General features: G+C 37.1%; 1 protein-coding gene across 2 annotated transcripts in view; it reads right to left on the bottom strand.

Moving 5' to 3' along the window:
- Positions 1 to 16,885, bottom strand: part of ccm2l (CCM2 like scaffold protein) — a 69,710-nt gene that overhangs the window by 13,520 nt on the left and 39,305 nt on the right. For both annotated transcript variants that reach the window (XM_039735838.1, XM_039735839.1), the window contains one exon: positions 8,214 to 8,373. In XM_039735838.1, the coding sequence (XP_039591772.1) occupies positions 8,214 to 8,373 (160 nt within the window). The remainder of the gene's footprint in view (positions 1 to 8,213; positions 8,374 to 16,885) is intronic.

Here is a 16,885-nt window from a genome sequence, read left to right as displayed (position 1 = left end):
CACATGGGGCTAATTTGGAAACATTAATCAACTTAACATGCTCATCTTTGGGATGTCAGTGGAAAATGAAAAACCCATGCAAACACAGGAATAATGTGCAAACTCCACTCTGACAAATAACTGTACGTGAGGTTCAAATACAGGACGCTGGATCTGTTACGCAGCAATGTCATCCACTATACCATTGAGCCACAACATTAACTGCTGACAAATCAAGTGAATGATATTGATTGTCTTGTTACAATGGCACCTGCTAAGAGGTTGGATATTGTGACAGATTAGGGTTTTGTTGTCCCCTTGAACCCTCAGACCACTTGTCAGACACCAGGTAAAAGTCCAGAATTATTATTTATTATAATAATAATGTGCACAAAGCACCCTCCACTCCCCAAACTCAACAATACAAATCAAATCACAATCCTCCACTCCCAGACGCTTAGCCACCCTGCCTCCCAACTCAGCTCAATTGTCTAGGATCTCCCACAGTCCTTTATAGTCCTTGACAAGGAAGTGCTCTAATCCCCAGTCCATGTGATTCCTAATCACTTCCGGGTCAGATAAAAAGTCCTTTTCTTCATCCCAGAAGTACATCATTTCTGCTGTCGCTTTGCCTATGACGCACTTCCAGGTTATAGGGCACATATGACTCTCTAAGCCTTCCTGTAGCATCCTTTGTTGGCCCTTGGGGTATCCAGCAGGTTTGTTGGGGAAAACTCCATAGTCCATGATTCCCTGCTGGTATCCAGGGCACCTCCATGCTACAGGGAGAGCTCCATCTGACGGCCTGGGGGTATTGGCCGGAATGAAAAACCGGCCATGGACCACAATATATTAGGCAGCAAGTGAATAATCTTGAAGGTGACGTGTTTAATGCAGGAACAATTGGCAAAAGTGTGGCTTTGATAAGGGATGACTGGTTAGAGTATCTCTAAAATGGCTGGTCTTGTGAGGTATTGCTGGTATGCAGTGGCTAGTCCCTACCAAGGAAGGTCAATCAGTGAACTGACAACAGAGTCATGGGTGTCCAAGGCTCATTGATGCGTGTGGGGAGTGAGGGTTAGCCCATCTGGTTTGATCCCACAGAAGAACTACTGAAGAACTACTGAAAAACTTAATGCTGATCTTGAGAGAAAACTGTCAGATCACACAGTGCATCACAGCTTGCTATATACCGGGCTGTATAGCCACAGATGGGTGAGAGTGCCCATGAAGACACCAGTCCACCACTGAAAGCAACTGCAATCCGCATTTGTGTGCATCAGATGTGGACAATGAAGCAATGGAAGAATGGTGCCTGGTATGATGAATCACATTTTCCCCCCAGGCATATATATATAGTATAACCTAGAGTCACTGTTCAATTACGGACCAGCTCCTGAGGATCACAGTGCTTTGAGCCTCTGAAGATTAAGCAGATTTTTTGTATAGTACATTTTCGTCCTAGGGACATCAAAATTAAATGGGGCATAATGTGAGACCCTAGCCCACGAATCTTTGTTGTTTGCTTCATTTTACTATATAAATATCTATTATTAAAAAAAAAAATCGTGGAAGGAGATGATACGTGAATTTCTCGGAGGCACTTTAACGTCCCGCGAGAGACACTTTAACGTCCCGCAAGACAAGGCAGTGAGACAAAATGACAACTGCTGCACAGGCTTTTAAATGATCAACTTGCAGCGCAACACGCAGAACATGCAGCTCGGCGGCGGCAGCAGCAAGACAGTAGCTGATCCATCTGCTTCTCCTTAGTGTGTGTTCATCCCTCTCCTTCACAATGCGAGCTGAAGAGATGCAAAGTGGTTGGCGGATTCTGTTCATGTAATGGAAACATTTGATGGCTTAGTATTATTAAATTAATGTACACTATGGACATGTGTTATAACGCATAAGCTTTATTTGGAATCTTTTGGTGTATTTGTTTGCATAGTATAACTAAAATCTATTTAAAATTAATAAAGTAGTTTTAGACTCATTATACTCAGCATATCAGATGCTAGGATTAAATATTTTTGTTTGTGTAATGGTTACTGAAGAGCTGAAGATATCCCTCTTTATTTACTGTATTAAAATGAATACATTAAGGTATACTGTACTGTAATTTTTCATTACTCACACTAGATGGAAGTCGTGCTTTTTAGATGCCTTCAGCTGCAGTTTATTTTCACATTCAGAATCAAATTCAGAATCACATTTATTGGCCAAGTATGGTCACAGTTTTTTTTGGACGATTCTTCAAATATGACATGACAAACATGCACACAATAAGTATGCACCTGAGATAAATACAAGACAAAAAATGTAAACATATGCAAACAATGTTTAAGACAGTGCAAGAAATACTGAATTAAGCTTTAGATTTATGTTAAAAATATTTCAAGATACTTGGGGTGGGGGTGAAGTGGTTGAATGAACAAGACAGCAAAATAAACCATTTATGAGTCTGATGGCCTGTGGAAAGAAACTATTCCTTTATTCACTTGTTTTGGCATAGTTTAGTCTACTATGCCTTGCCAATGGGAGAAGTTCAAAAAGGTTGTGACCTAAATGTGAAGAGTTGTTGATGATTTTAAGTGTTTTATAAGTATTGCAAAAACTAAAGCTTTTTCAACCTGTGCACTAAAACTCATTCTAATCCAGATTAATTAAATAAGTGTCAGTATAAAAAACATGACCTCAACACTAGGGCACCAGTAGCTCAGTCAGTAGAGCGGGTTGTCCAGCAATCGGAGGGTCGCAGGTTTGATCCTGGCTCCCGGCTAAGAATGCAGCTGTTGTGTCCTTGGGCAAGACACTTAACCTACCTTGCCTGCTGGTGGTCGGAAGGATTGGTGGCGTCAGTGTTCGGCAGCCTCGCCTCTGTCAGTGCACCCCAGGGCAGCTGTGGCAACAAAGTAGCTTATCATCACCAGCATGTGAATGACTGTTGTGTTGTGAAGCGCCTAGGGGGGTTCTTGAACTCTAGTAGGCGCTATATCAAATACAGGCCATTTACCACTAAAAAGGCAAATTGATTGCCATTGTGTTTAGCATTTTTATATAGTTTGTCTTAAACATTGTAAAATATTTAAATTACTTCCTTTTTGAACATTTATATATTAACACATAATTTTAGTCGCTGTTTTTTGGGGTTTGAGTACAGATTAAAATGGTGTGTATAAATTGCCTTTTTCGGTTGGAATAAGCTTGTTTCTATTTCTAGCTGATAAGCATACAGTATTTGCTGTATGCGCAGAAAAGATGTTATGTAGACATCATTCCTCTTTTTAAATGTTACACTATTTATGTTTTAAAGTTTATAATGATTTATCCTATGTAACACTTAGTAAAATTTAAATTTAAAAAAATGTTTAATGAAATGAAATTAGTGATTACAGATTGATGTTATTGCTGATATTAAATGACCTTGGCATTATTCTACTATGATGAATTTCAGTTGATGCAAAAATTGACAGATTTATTGATTACCTGGCAGGCAGGCAAAACAGGCTTAGGTGAAGTGAGACTGCCAGTGAATGACGTCAACATTTTGAGTGGTTATTTCAACTATTTTGATGGTTATGAAACTCTCTTGTCAAATGCTTCATGAAGATCAGGACATAGACTTTCATCCTAAAATCAAAATGACTTTAGTGGGGACTTAAGTCTCAGGATATTGCTGCAAGCTCTCAGACTCAACACGTCTGCAGTACATAAAGGCTGAGGAGAATCAAATTCAGGTAAGACAAGTAATGAAGCTCAAATAAGCTGAGCCTGGAACAAAATAAACAGTGATCCAGGACTAGGTATGCCTATTATGCAAAACTGTAAAACTTGCATGGCCTTTTCTTTTATTAAAAAATGTAGAATAATCTTTTTAGTCTGATCAACAGCTTGAAAAGTGTAAAGTATGATTATTTTTAGTATTTTTAATAACTGATTTCTCTTGAAATATATATATATATTTTATATATACACATCTTGCATATAGGTGATAATGTGCCATTCTTATCATGTAATGTTAAAATGTGTTTTTGGTGCATACATTTAGATTGGGTTTGGGATGGGCACCTGAAACCTGTACTTGGTTGATGTCTGTGCAAAGCTTGCATATTCTTTTCAATCAAGATTAATGTTTTTTTTGTTGTCGCGTTTACACCAGAAAACATGAAATGTGCCTTCTTTGAGGCATCCAATTACAGACAAATGAAATAAAACAAGTAGAGACAAGACAGGTTTAAAACTGACACAGAAATTCTAAAATATATGCATCATTTGAAAAACTGACCCTTTGCTAGCTTCTTTTAGCAGTTTGATAGTGTATTTTTAATTAACATTGTTACAAAATACACATGAAAGATCTACATTTCTGGAATTGTATTATTATCTCTGATATTTCTTATTAAAAAGATGTATGGCTCTGGGAAGAAAGGAATTTCTGGAGCATTTTGTATGGGGTTTTAAAGCGACTATCCTCCTTAATTCATGGAAATTAAGTTGTGTGTGTAATGGGTGTCTGTGATAATTTGAGATGATTTCCATTTTTTTTAACATTGCACGCTGACACACACTTAGCAAATCATCTATGTTAGCATGATCTCTGCAGATATACAGTACATCCTATCAACACATTGTCATCATCATACTTGTAGTACTAAGGTGTTGTACTGTGTTAGCCATTATGAATGTAGTGAGAAGTGAAGCAAAACGACACCTTTTATTGGCTAACTAAAAAGATTACAATATGCAAGCGTTCGAGGCAACTCAGGCCCCCTCTTCAGGCATCTTGTTTTACATCTGTAATGGTTGGGAAAAGCTTTTAATCTCATATTTTCATGGAGAAAGAAGATCAGAAAATTCCTAATAAAACAGGCTTTGATGGAGACCAAGTTCAGAAAACAGTAAATTATGCCAAAATGCCCATGAAAAAAAATTTAAATCACGTGTCACATAATCCAAATGTCAGGTGACCAGTAATATGCTAAGAATGTCCAAAACACATATATTTTGGCTAAAGGCTCTATCCTGGGTCCACTGCTCTTCTCAATCTACATGCTTTCGTTAGGTCAGATTATCTTGGGGTACAACATGAATTACCACAGCTATGCTGATGACACTCAGCTGTATTTATCAATTGCACCTGATGACCAAGACACTGTTGTTTCACTAGCACAATGTCTTACTTGTGTTTCTAATTAGATGAATAGTAATTTTCTCAGGCTAAATAAAGAGAAAACAGAAATTTTAGTGATTGGCGGAGACAATGGAGACAATGAAATTATTAGAAATAAACTTGATTGCATTAGGATTAAAAGTCAAGAGGTAAAGAACTTAGAGGTAACTGTTGATTGTAACCTGAATTTTAAATCGCATATTAATCAGACCACTAGGACAACATTTTTTCACTTAAGAAACATAGCAAAAGTTAGACCTCTTATATCATCGAAAAATGCTAAAAAAAATTAGTTCACACTTTTGTTTTCAGTCGTCTACATTATTGTAACGCACTCCTCTCAGGACTACCCAAAAAAAGACATAAATTGTTTGCAACGAGTGCAGAATGCAGCTGCTAGAGTCCTAGGAAAAGAAAATCTGGGCACATTTCTCCAGTTTTGATGTCACTACACTGGCTACCTGTGTGATTCAGGATTGACTTTAAAATACTGCTTATAGTTTACAAAGCCTTAAATAATCTCGCTCCATCTTATACATCGGAATGTCTGACACCCTATATTCCAAAACGTAACCTTAGATCTTCAAATGAGTGTCTCCTTAGAATTCCAAGAACAAAACTTAAAAGAAGTGGTGAGGCGGCCTTCTGCTGCTATGCACCTAAAATCTGGAATAGCCTGCCAATAGGAATTCGCCAGGCTAATACAGTGGAGCACTTTAAAACACTGCTGAAAACACATTACTTTAACATGGCTTTCTGATAACTTCACCTTCATTTAATCCTGATACTCTGTATATTCAATTCATTATAATAACTATTCATGGTGGCTCTAGAATCTATACTAACCCCTACTCTCTCTTCTGTTTCTTTTCCCGGTTTTCTGTGGTGGCGATCTGCGCCACAACCACCTAATCAAAGCACCATGATGTTCCTACATTGATGGATTAAAAGCCAGAAGTCTACATGACCACCATCATCAAGCCCTTCCACAAGAACCCTAAATACAAAGTGGTCTGTTTTAATTATGTTAGGTAGAATGCCCAGAGGGGACTGGGTGATCTCATGGCCTGGAACCCCTGCAGATTTTATTTTTTTCTCTCCAGCCGTCTGGAGTTTTTTTTGTTTTTTTTTGTCCTCCCTGGCCATCAGACCTTACTCTAATTCTATGTTAATTAGTGTTGTCTTATTCTAATTCTTACTTTGTCTTTTATTTCTCTTTTCTTTATTATGTAAAACACTTTGAGCTAAATTATCTGTATGAAAATGTGCTATATAAATAAATGTTGTTGTTGTTGTTGTAAACTATTGTTAAAATATTCTTTCAGAAAATGCTCTTGTACAAATGAGATAAGTTTGTTCAAACAACGAAGGGGAAGTGTTTTTAGGTGGAGTATTTCTTTGATGTACCGGTGTTATCTCCTGTAAGGTTGTTGAGTCAGCATAAACTGATCTTCACCAGAATGTCATTATATTACAATTTGCCTGCTAAACACATTAGAAGTAGATATGCTATTCTTCCCCAATTGTACCTCCTCTCAATAAATTGAGTTGATTTTTTTTAATTAATTTTATTGTAATCATTCCATACAAATCAATCAATTTTTACAAAAAGTAGGATTGAGAACAAGTCGACCCCCACTCCTGAGAGAAAGAGCAAGGCCAACGGAGTAAAACTTAAGGCTTGTAAACATACCTAAATTGATAAGTTTGATAAGCCAATAGAGATGAATGGAGAAGAAAAAGAAATACAGAAATAATTGCTTCCTTGGTGCTTTAAGAGCTTATTCTAAAATATTATTGATTAGATCATGCCATATTTTGAAAAAAATCTGTACAGATCCTTTAACTGAGTACTTGATTTTTTCCAATTTCAAATAGTATAGAACATCGGTTTCCCACTGACATAAAAGAGGAGAGTTAGGATTCTTCCAGTTTAGCAAAATAAGTCTGCGTGCCAAAAGTGTAGTGAATGCTATCACAGTTTGTTTGTCCTTCTCCACTTTAAACCTATCTGGAAGAACCCCAAATTGAGTTGATTTTTAAAACTACTTTGATTAAATTCTCTGGATTGTGCTCTGCAAAATTGTATCAAAAGAAACTTGATATATTCCACAGTCTGCCCATATGTTTACCGTTTTAGGATATAAATCATGGAATAAAATTAAACACACCAGGAAAAATCCTTTAAATTAATCATACCACATATACTGTCATATCTATGCATGTTATGATTAATCAATCAATGAAATATCGTTTTGAATGCACTTCTGTCTTATGTTGTACTCACTGTACAATTTTGTATGTGTTATGCACTCAGTATTTGTGAGGCTGACTGATCCTCAATAAATCCCATTCTTTCACTCTCCTCGATTTCAATCTTTTATTTACTAAACATTTTTTATTTTCCTCAGCTTCCATCCATCCATCCATTATCCAACCTGCTATATCCTAACACAGGATCATGGGGGTCTGCTGGAGCCTATATCAGAAAAAAAATCTGTTGTGATTTTGAACAAAAGTAACAAATAAAATCACCCAAAAACTTTTTTACTCTGTAAACTCTTCTTGTCTTCACAGCAACATCTCAACATTATGTGAATTTCATCCATCCATCCATTTTCTAACCCGCTGAATCCGAACACAGGGTCACGGGGGTCTACTGAAGCCAATCCCAGCCAACACAGGGCACGGACCAATCCTGGGTAGGGTGCCAACCCACCGCAGGAAACACACAAATACACCCACACACCAGGGCCAATTTAGAATCGCCAATCCACCTAACCTGCATGTCTTTGGATTGTGGTAGGAAACCCACGCAGACACGGGGAGAACATGAAAACTCCACGCAGGGAGGACCCGGGAAGCAAACCCGGGTCCCCTAACTGCGAGGCAGTAGTGCTACCACTCCGCCACTATGCCGCCCATGTGAATTTCATTCTGTTTTAAATAAACTACACACATCAACTCTTCCATTCTTCTTATTTTCATCTTTGCTTCATATTCATTTGCCACATCGGACTCTTGACACCACACAATTTAATTTATACACTTTATGACTTACAGTGTTCATGTATTCTTGCAGTAATTCCACACCAACGTTGCTCTGATCGCTCTCACTACAAAGTGTTGCCAAACTGTGTCGAGACTGCCTGAAGGACATGGACGAATTTTCACTGTAGTTTTCACTGTAGTATGGATCAAAAGTCTCCTGAGAACCATTGCTGAGGAAAGCAGATAATATACAAAACACAAATTGAGTCTAATTACTAATGTGTATGTTTCTAATATGACTTTACACAAATAACATGTTATTCTTAAGAGAGACGTCAACATTTTCAGGCACAATAGGGATTATTAATTCTGCAGTGTACTGCCAAATGCTTCTGAATGTTAAATCAAAATAATTACTCCCCAAAAAAGGTTTTGTTTGTTTTATGATCATTCATAACTATAGCAACATAGACAATATTGAACTAAATATATAACACAGTGTCTAAAAAGTCAGCAGTACCAAGACATTTAATAAATGGAAATAATGCATCTCTAAAAACATTACATTGGTAGGGTTTGTGGCAGTTTGACTATGTATTACATAGTGGGGAATAAAAACTTGATATTTGAAGTTTTCCTATTCTTTAATTTGCATTTGCAACTAGATAGACTTTTTATGAAAGCCCTGACATAAACATAACTGATGCTACAGTTTAAATACAGTGAAAAAGCCAAAAAATGTACAAAAATGGTTAGGTTGCCCCTAGGCAACAGTAAAATATGCAGGAGGACAGGACAGGGAGCATATTATGTCTTTATATTTAGAGGAAATTCAATCTGTATATATTTGTTAATTTTAAGTGTTGAGAGAAACTTCTTTAACAATGTCTCAAAAATCTTAATAGTGTTACAGTCCTGATAGATTTTGTTTCTGACACATTTTCTGTTCATGGCCTTAATTTACCCCTTACATGTTTGTGTCCATTTTCGATGAATAAGAATGAATTAAACTCCTTCCATTCATTTACCAGTTTTGAAGTATAATGTATGCCAATAGATCAGTGAAAACTGTGCTCATAGTGCCATTATCCTGTTTCTTTACAAAACCAACATGGTCAGGAGACATGATCTGCCAAGCAAGTTCACTTAGCTGGTAAATCACTCCTAAATTATGGCCTGGAGATATGGTGCTAACTGCATTGGCTAGTGTACCATTAACCTTTAAAAACAAATTTAGCTATCAAAGCTCCACATTTTCTTTTGACACTATTGTTGCTTAAAAGACATAAAGAAAAGGGACAATAATGAATGTAATATCTGATTTTATTATTTACTTTGGAACAAAATAATAGAGACTGACATGAATCTAGTGATGAGTGAAACAGGGAAGTTTCAATTCTCATACAGTTCTGCAAACGTGACGCTAAACCTTGTATTGCAGATGATTTTGCAGATGTGAAATGTGAATGTCTAAACTAAAGTTTTTTTGGTTGGAAAATAAGGACCAGCCTCTCAAAGGTCTTCACGATGTGATAAGTGCCACTGGTCTGTAGTCATTAGGTGAAGAGGCACCTGTGTTCTTTGGAACAGGAATAATGCAGGATGCCTTCCACAGCAGAGACCTTAAGGACTGACTGAATAGGTGATAGAGGACCCCACAATATTGGCCAGCACAGGCCTTAAGAACTCGAGGATTGACTCCATCCTGCAGCTTTTCCTGTGTGCAGCTTCCTCAGTTGTCTCCTTACTTAGTCTTAGTTATGGGCAGTCCACACTGATGGTCAGAGGTGGACTTGTCACTGGCCATTCCAGTTAACGTGGTAGGAGTTGTTGATGTAGTAGGAATGGTGCAGGGTCATTGGAAGAAGGTGGCAGTGGGAGGGAAAATCTATTAAAAATTGGTTTAGGGCATTAGCTTTGTCCACATCCAATTCTAGCATCTGAGGCCTGGATTGCCTGAGTCCTGTAATTATACTTAGTCCACTCCAGACATCCTTCATGTTATTATAAGTAGGTTTGTTTTCTATTCTAGCTTTGTAATCATCCTTTTCTTCACTCAGCTTTTTCTATAGCACATGTTGCACATCAGGCTTGACTATAAGGTTATAAGCCGTTTTTTTCTTAAAGAAAAGAGATTATGAGTGGTGAATAATGAGTAGTGTAGTGTTTTTTCTTTTGAAGTTCATACTCAAAAATGTATCACGGCTTTACTTTTAGCTTTACTTATGTAAAGGTAATTTAAAGTTGGAATTAGCACCATCTTATCTCAATGGCAAGTAACATTTTTCTTAGGTGGAGCTCAGATGATAGGAAGGAAGCAGTTTGTGTTTTATTCCTTCCTTCCAAAACGTTTGCCAAACACTTGCAACAATACAATTTCTGCCTGTTTGCAAATGGCATAAAGGAACAGGCATAAACATTTTGTAAATGGAAAACGAAGTACCCTTCCACCCATGTTTTTTTTTTTTAGTTCAGTACAGTGTCACAGGAGAAATATGTACAAGGCATGAACAAATTCTGGAAGAGTATGTATGCCCACATACACACTGGGCTAATTTTGATCTGCTATTTAACCTAAATGTGCAATTTATGGGTGTAAAAGTATACTAAAGAACCAAATAAAAATATATGGGCATGAGAAAAATATGCAAACTCACCACAGTGCGTGGTCTGGCATGGAAATAAACAGAAAGCCAATGAAGACATAAAGCAGTAGCACTAAACTCCATGCCAGTATACTGCACAGAGGTAAAAAAAAAAAATAAAACGCCAGTGCATAACCTTTTAAATCTTAATCTTTTTACTCTTAGACAAAAATTTAGCAATCACAATTTTCTCTGTGAGTTTGTACTGGCTTCTTATGACATTTTTTTTTAATTTAAAGCAGAGTAGTCTAATGCCTAGAAGCACTCACATACTGCTTACCATTGAGGCCAGTGAGCTGTGGGATACTGTTTTCTGTATAATCTTATAATTAATCTCTATAGGCTATTCCTCTTTTGGGCTAAAGATCTTAACACCCTTAATTGATTTAATACCAACTCTTGTAGTAATTTAAGAAACAGCTTTTTGCCCACACAAAGTGGATGAACTGCAGTCATAATTTTCTTACATTTAAGTGGCCCTTTGGACATTGCACATTTTACTATATTGCACCTAACAAGAAGTATGCTTTATCCTGTAATATCTGAAATACAAAAATTATAAACATGTAATGTCAGACAATTTAATGTTTAACTGAATAATGCAAATTTGATCAATTAATGTATTAAGTTTTTGTATACTTCCTGTAAAACTGTTATGTGCTGCATATATGTCATTGATTTGCTGAGAGTAGTTGCAAAAATGTATTCCTGTGTTTTTGTGATATTTGGCAATGACTTTCATGTTATTTTTTTAATGTTTTCTATGAGGGGCAGTGGCCTAGTGTGCTCTGTGGACGAGCTCCTCTTGACCAAATGTTCATCCTGGAAGTCTTTATTTCTCATGACCTTGATTTCTCTGGCTGACCTCTAGTTTTATTTTTGACTTTATCCTTTACTGCATGTCATCTACTTGCACATGACCCAAGCATAGCCTACTAACATGCTATGGTATCCACCATTTCCTTTTTCAATTACTGCACCCAATGCTAAGGTATCTTAGATAAACCTGTTAAATATTCTACCCAAAATCCTTACATTTGAGAAAATGTTGGATGTTCTGTTGTTTCATCCCTCAATGAAAATATTAAAAGTAAGCAGTTTAATTTTCACTAAGCAGTTCTGATCATAAAAGGTTACCAGTTTAATTTTAATTAAGCATTTCTTTTACGTAGGAGACACAGTCTAGATGGCATTGACAGCTTTTGAAATATGTGTAATAATACAACACTCTCAAACTAACCTAATGTAGCTTGGAGTCACAGGTGGTCAGAGCCTATTGTAGCAGCTCTGGGCACCACAAAGGAGACAGACCTGGACATGGGTCAAGTACATCACAGGGCCCACTCACACACATGCCCAAATTCACACTAGGCTGATTTAGAATCGCCATTTAAAGTAGCACACATGCTGCATACAATTCTCTGCTAAGTAAACAGTAAATGGGCCCTGTGTAGAAAGATATATCTGTAACCATAGGTGTGCTCTATGATGAACTGGCTCATTTGAGTCCAGATTAAGACTCATTAAGACCTAATGAATAGAGCTCCTTAACAAGGAGTTGATCTTTTGACATTTAATTTCTTCCTGCAAACACCCATTTGTCTCATCAAGAAGTTGTGGATGTGTTTCCCCCTTAGTGATTCTGGCACACAAACACTCATTCATTTCATTGGTAATTTAGGATGACTGGACATTTGGTCACTTCAAGAGCCCTGGGCATGCACCCAAAACACCCTGATTGTAAATCTACCCCTGGGTACACTGTTCTGGGGCAATCCTTGCCTTGCTGGGATATAGTCTGGATCTTGTAACTGGATTATTGCAGTGGTTTTGCAGACAATATGTGATTTTCTGCTGTAATTGCATATTTACACTTTCATCTGCCTTACATTTAAATATAATCTAATCTAGCCACACATATAAAGAGATTATAGCTCTTGTTTGATTAGTAATAATAATAATAATAATAATAATAATAATAATGATGATACAAGTAGTATGTAAGCTCTGAGACAAGGTTCCATCAACAGAAAACCACTCAAACAAGACAGAGTTGAAGGTCAAGCACAAAATCATTTCTGTACTCAAGAACATTCTGGAATATTCAGATCCACAGAAAGAAGGAGTTAAAATAAAGAGCATATGTGGAATTGTACTGTTTATTATTGCTATTGTTTTTTCAGATGGAGTGCATGCAGGTGAAGTGACTTGCTTAAAGTCACACTGTGTCAGTAGTGAGATCTGAAACCACAACCTCAGGGTTTGAGGTCCAAAGCCTTAACTACTATACCACACTACCTCCCTTGTTTACTGGGCTAACTGTCATAATAAATATCTGACTAAGATAAAAGGGCAGCTACCACAGCTGCTGCTCTCCATTTGTTCCCATTTTTTTAATATCTGTGTGATATTCTTGAAATTCCATTCATTTTTAGAGAACTGATAAGATAAGTTCCTACACGTCTGCTTTCCTGATAATGATAATATGCTTATTCTCTCTGTATGTTCCAGTGACTTGTCCTTTTCTGCCTGTTCTGATGTGGCATGCATTTCTGGGTTAGCGATGCTGTGAGATAACACATTTTTCTTGGATTTGTGTGATATACAGGTGGTTTGTCATGAGCATTTACTGTGTATTGTAACTCAGCAAAGTACCAGTATGAAGCATATTAAGTTTCATTCAGGTCTAAGGAAAAGAAATGTGACATATAAAACAAACGATCTGCATTATTTTCAGTATTAAAGCAAAGTACTTTTGTGAATTCATAGAACATAAGACCTTAAAATGATAATATGATTGTATAAACTATAAACATGTCTTTTTTTTAATTGGATTTATTAAAAGCAAATAACATTCCATACAAACAAATCAACTTTGCTGAACAAAACTAAATTCATTTCAACCCCCACCCATGAGTAAAACTTTAAGAGTAGGAAAAAGGGGAGAGAATCCTTTTCCCCATAAATGCTTATTTTATAAGGTTATTAATTAAATCCTGCCAGGTTTTAAGAAAGTTTTGAACAGATCCTCTAAGTGAGAATTTGATTTTTTTCCAATTTCAAGTACCATATAATATTAGTTACCCACTGACTTAAAAGAGGTGCGTTAGGATTCTTCCAGTTCAGCAAGATAAGTCTACTTTTATTAGTGAAGTAGAGGCAATTGCAGTTTGTTTGTCCTTCTCCACTTTAAGCCCATCTGGGAGTACCCCATACACAACTATTAATGAATTAGGAGAAATTGTGACATCAAGGCTGTCTGATAGGCATTTAAAGGTTTTGCTCCAGAATGATGTCAATTTAGTTCCCGCCTAAAACATTTGGTCTGATGAAGCTGGAGCTCGATTGCAATGTTCGTAGGTTGGATCTCACTCTGGACACATTTTGGACAATTTTAAACAAGCAGGTGAAAGATTTTAAGTGCAATAATTGTATGCTGTATGCATATGAAGCTAGAGTGAATTCTGCGCATGGCTGCCTTCTACTCCTTATCTGAAATGTTAGAGAAGAGAATTGGTCTCATCCGTTTTGGGAGATGGATGTCTGAAGTGGAACTCTGTTAACAGTGGTGTTATTTTACTTTATTTACTGTCATTCCAAGGTATCCTCTATTTACTGAACTTGAGGGGCTTTAATTAAAGTAAATCCAAGTATATACAAGCATGAATAGCAGAAAAGGACTCAGTAAAAGTCATAAAAGACAGCTTAAACTTAATTTAAGTCCAAACAGTCCTCAAGTTCAAGTTCAAGGTATGGTCTACCAGAGACTAACCTGGAACAGATAGTTAAACAGAATAGATCTACCCGGACCTGACACCGAAGCATTGCCTCCAGCCTAAAGTGGAAATGGGAGCAAAACTGCAAGTGAGTTAGGCCAGGAGAACTCATAGATTGCAGAAAGTTCATAGTAACTAAAAATAGACTTACTATCCACGCTGTCAACTACACCCTGCAAGCCAGCACCACCGACTCCAACAGGGCTTGCTACTCCACCAGTGGAGAAAGGAGAAGACTGAAACAAACAGTCCGAGCTCAGGGTAACGATCACTGCAATGATTACCACAATAACTACCACTCTCAGGGGAGACATAAAGGATGATGCAAGTGAAATAAGAAATGGTATAAAGGACATAAACAAGAGAAATGAGAAGCTGCTTCAGGATATTAAACACCAGGAGAAACTTTTTAAGTAATCACTTTGTGGTAACCTTTAAAGGTATGCTAGAAACAATCCTATTTTCCCTGATTTCTCACCTTCAACAGCTGCTAAACTTGCCACATTTAATAACATTAAATAGCACTTCAGAAAGTCGAAGTCAGATACAAGTGGATATTCAAGGCAAGTTCTAGATTTTTAGTTATTCAGAGGAAGTACAAAAAGAGCTAAGAAAATTGATCCTGACACTTTTTGAAATACAATCATGAGTCAAATCGTGTCCTAGCAAGGCAAAGAAGCTCTTACCTGCTATTTGGTCCATTTGTAATGAGACTTTTGCCGTAATTATACATTTTATTTCCTTCTTGGCCAGTTTCATGTTTTAATTACAATTATATTTTTTTTTCTCCCCAAAGGGGACTGTTTCACATTATATCCTTGGCTTATTGTATTAGGACTGTAGTATCATATATTATCTGCTAATCCATGGCTACTGTTTAACGTTATTCCCTGGGTTTATTCTTTTGGAACTGTTTAAAATTATTTTCTAGGTTTATAGTATTTGGACCGTATTGTCAATACATATCTCTACTTTAATCCTTCTACACTGCTGCTGGGGGCTTGTTTTGTTTTGGCCGTGCTCTGTCTCTAGGTATGTCAGAGGACTGGGACTTTGTGAAGTGTGGTCTAGCCTCATGTGGGGAGGCAAAGTGGGGAGGGCTGATATATTCTAATCTATCCTTTTAAATCTGTACAATTGTAATTGCCAACATAACAATAGGCTTCATAGCAATAACTCCTAGCAAAACTGGAAATTAAGGTTAAAGCTATCTTATGTAATTATGTACTACCTTAATTTAAGACTACAAATGTCAACAAAAATTCAGAAGCAATGTATCTATGACCAAACAATGAACATTGTGAGCTGGAATGTCAAAGGTCTCAATCATGAATTAAAGAGAAAGAAAGCCTTCTCTCAACTAACAGGTCTAAAGGCAAAGGTAGTATTTTTACAGGAGACCCATTTATTAAGCAAAGATCAGTTTCAGTTGCAAAGAGATTGGACTGGCCAAATATTTTACTCAAGCTACAGTATATAAAGAAAACTAGAGGTGTGGAAATTTTTATAAATAGAACAATTTAATTTGTAGTATCAGATGTAGTATCTGATTATGAAGGGTGATATGTGATCATCATGAGTATCCATCCATCCATCCATTATCCAACCCACTATTGCCTAACTACAGGGTCACGGGGTCTGCCAGAGCCAATCCCAGCCAACAATGCAGGAAACAAACCCCGGGCAGGGTGCCAGCCCACTGCAGGGCACACACACACACACACACACACACACACACACACACCAAGCACACACTAGGGACAATTTAGAATCACCAATGCACCTAACCTGTATGTATTTGGACTGTGGGAGGAAACCGGAGTGCCCTGAGGAAACCCATGCAAACACGGGGAGAACATGCAAACTCCATGCAGGGATGACCCGGGAGGTAAACCCGGGTCTCCTAACTGCGAGGCAGCAGCGCTACCCACTGTGCCACTATGCCGCCTCATCATGGGTAATTTAATTGTAAAGTGATTTTAATAAATATCTACGCACCCAACATGGATGATAGAGACTTCATCCAAACATGTTTGCATCCATTCCTAATGTGAACACTCATAACATTAAAATGGCCAAAGACTTTAATTGTGTTTTAAATCTAGACCTGGATAGGTCTTCTGCCTTAGTGGCGATAACATCTAACACTGCAAAAACAATGACACATTTAGTAATTGATTACAACTTATCAGACCCTGGGAGATTTTTAAATCCAAATTCAACAGCATATTCCTTCTACTCACCAGTAATTCACGGTTACTCAAGAATTGGTTATTTCTTTATAGATAACAATTTGTTGCCAACAATCAAATCTTACAGGC

The sequence above is a fragment of the Polypterus senegalus genome, chromosome 14 (genome assembly GCF_016835505.1).
Source record: "Polypterus senegalus isolate Bchr_013 chromosome 14, ASM1683550v1, whole genome shotgun sequence".
Lineage (NCBI taxonomy): Eukaryota > Metazoa > Chordata > Cladistia > Polypteriformes > Polypteridae > Polypterus > Polypterus senegalus.
Note: the sequence above shows the minus strand (reverse complement) of the source record. Positions and strands in the feature narration are given on the sequence as shown.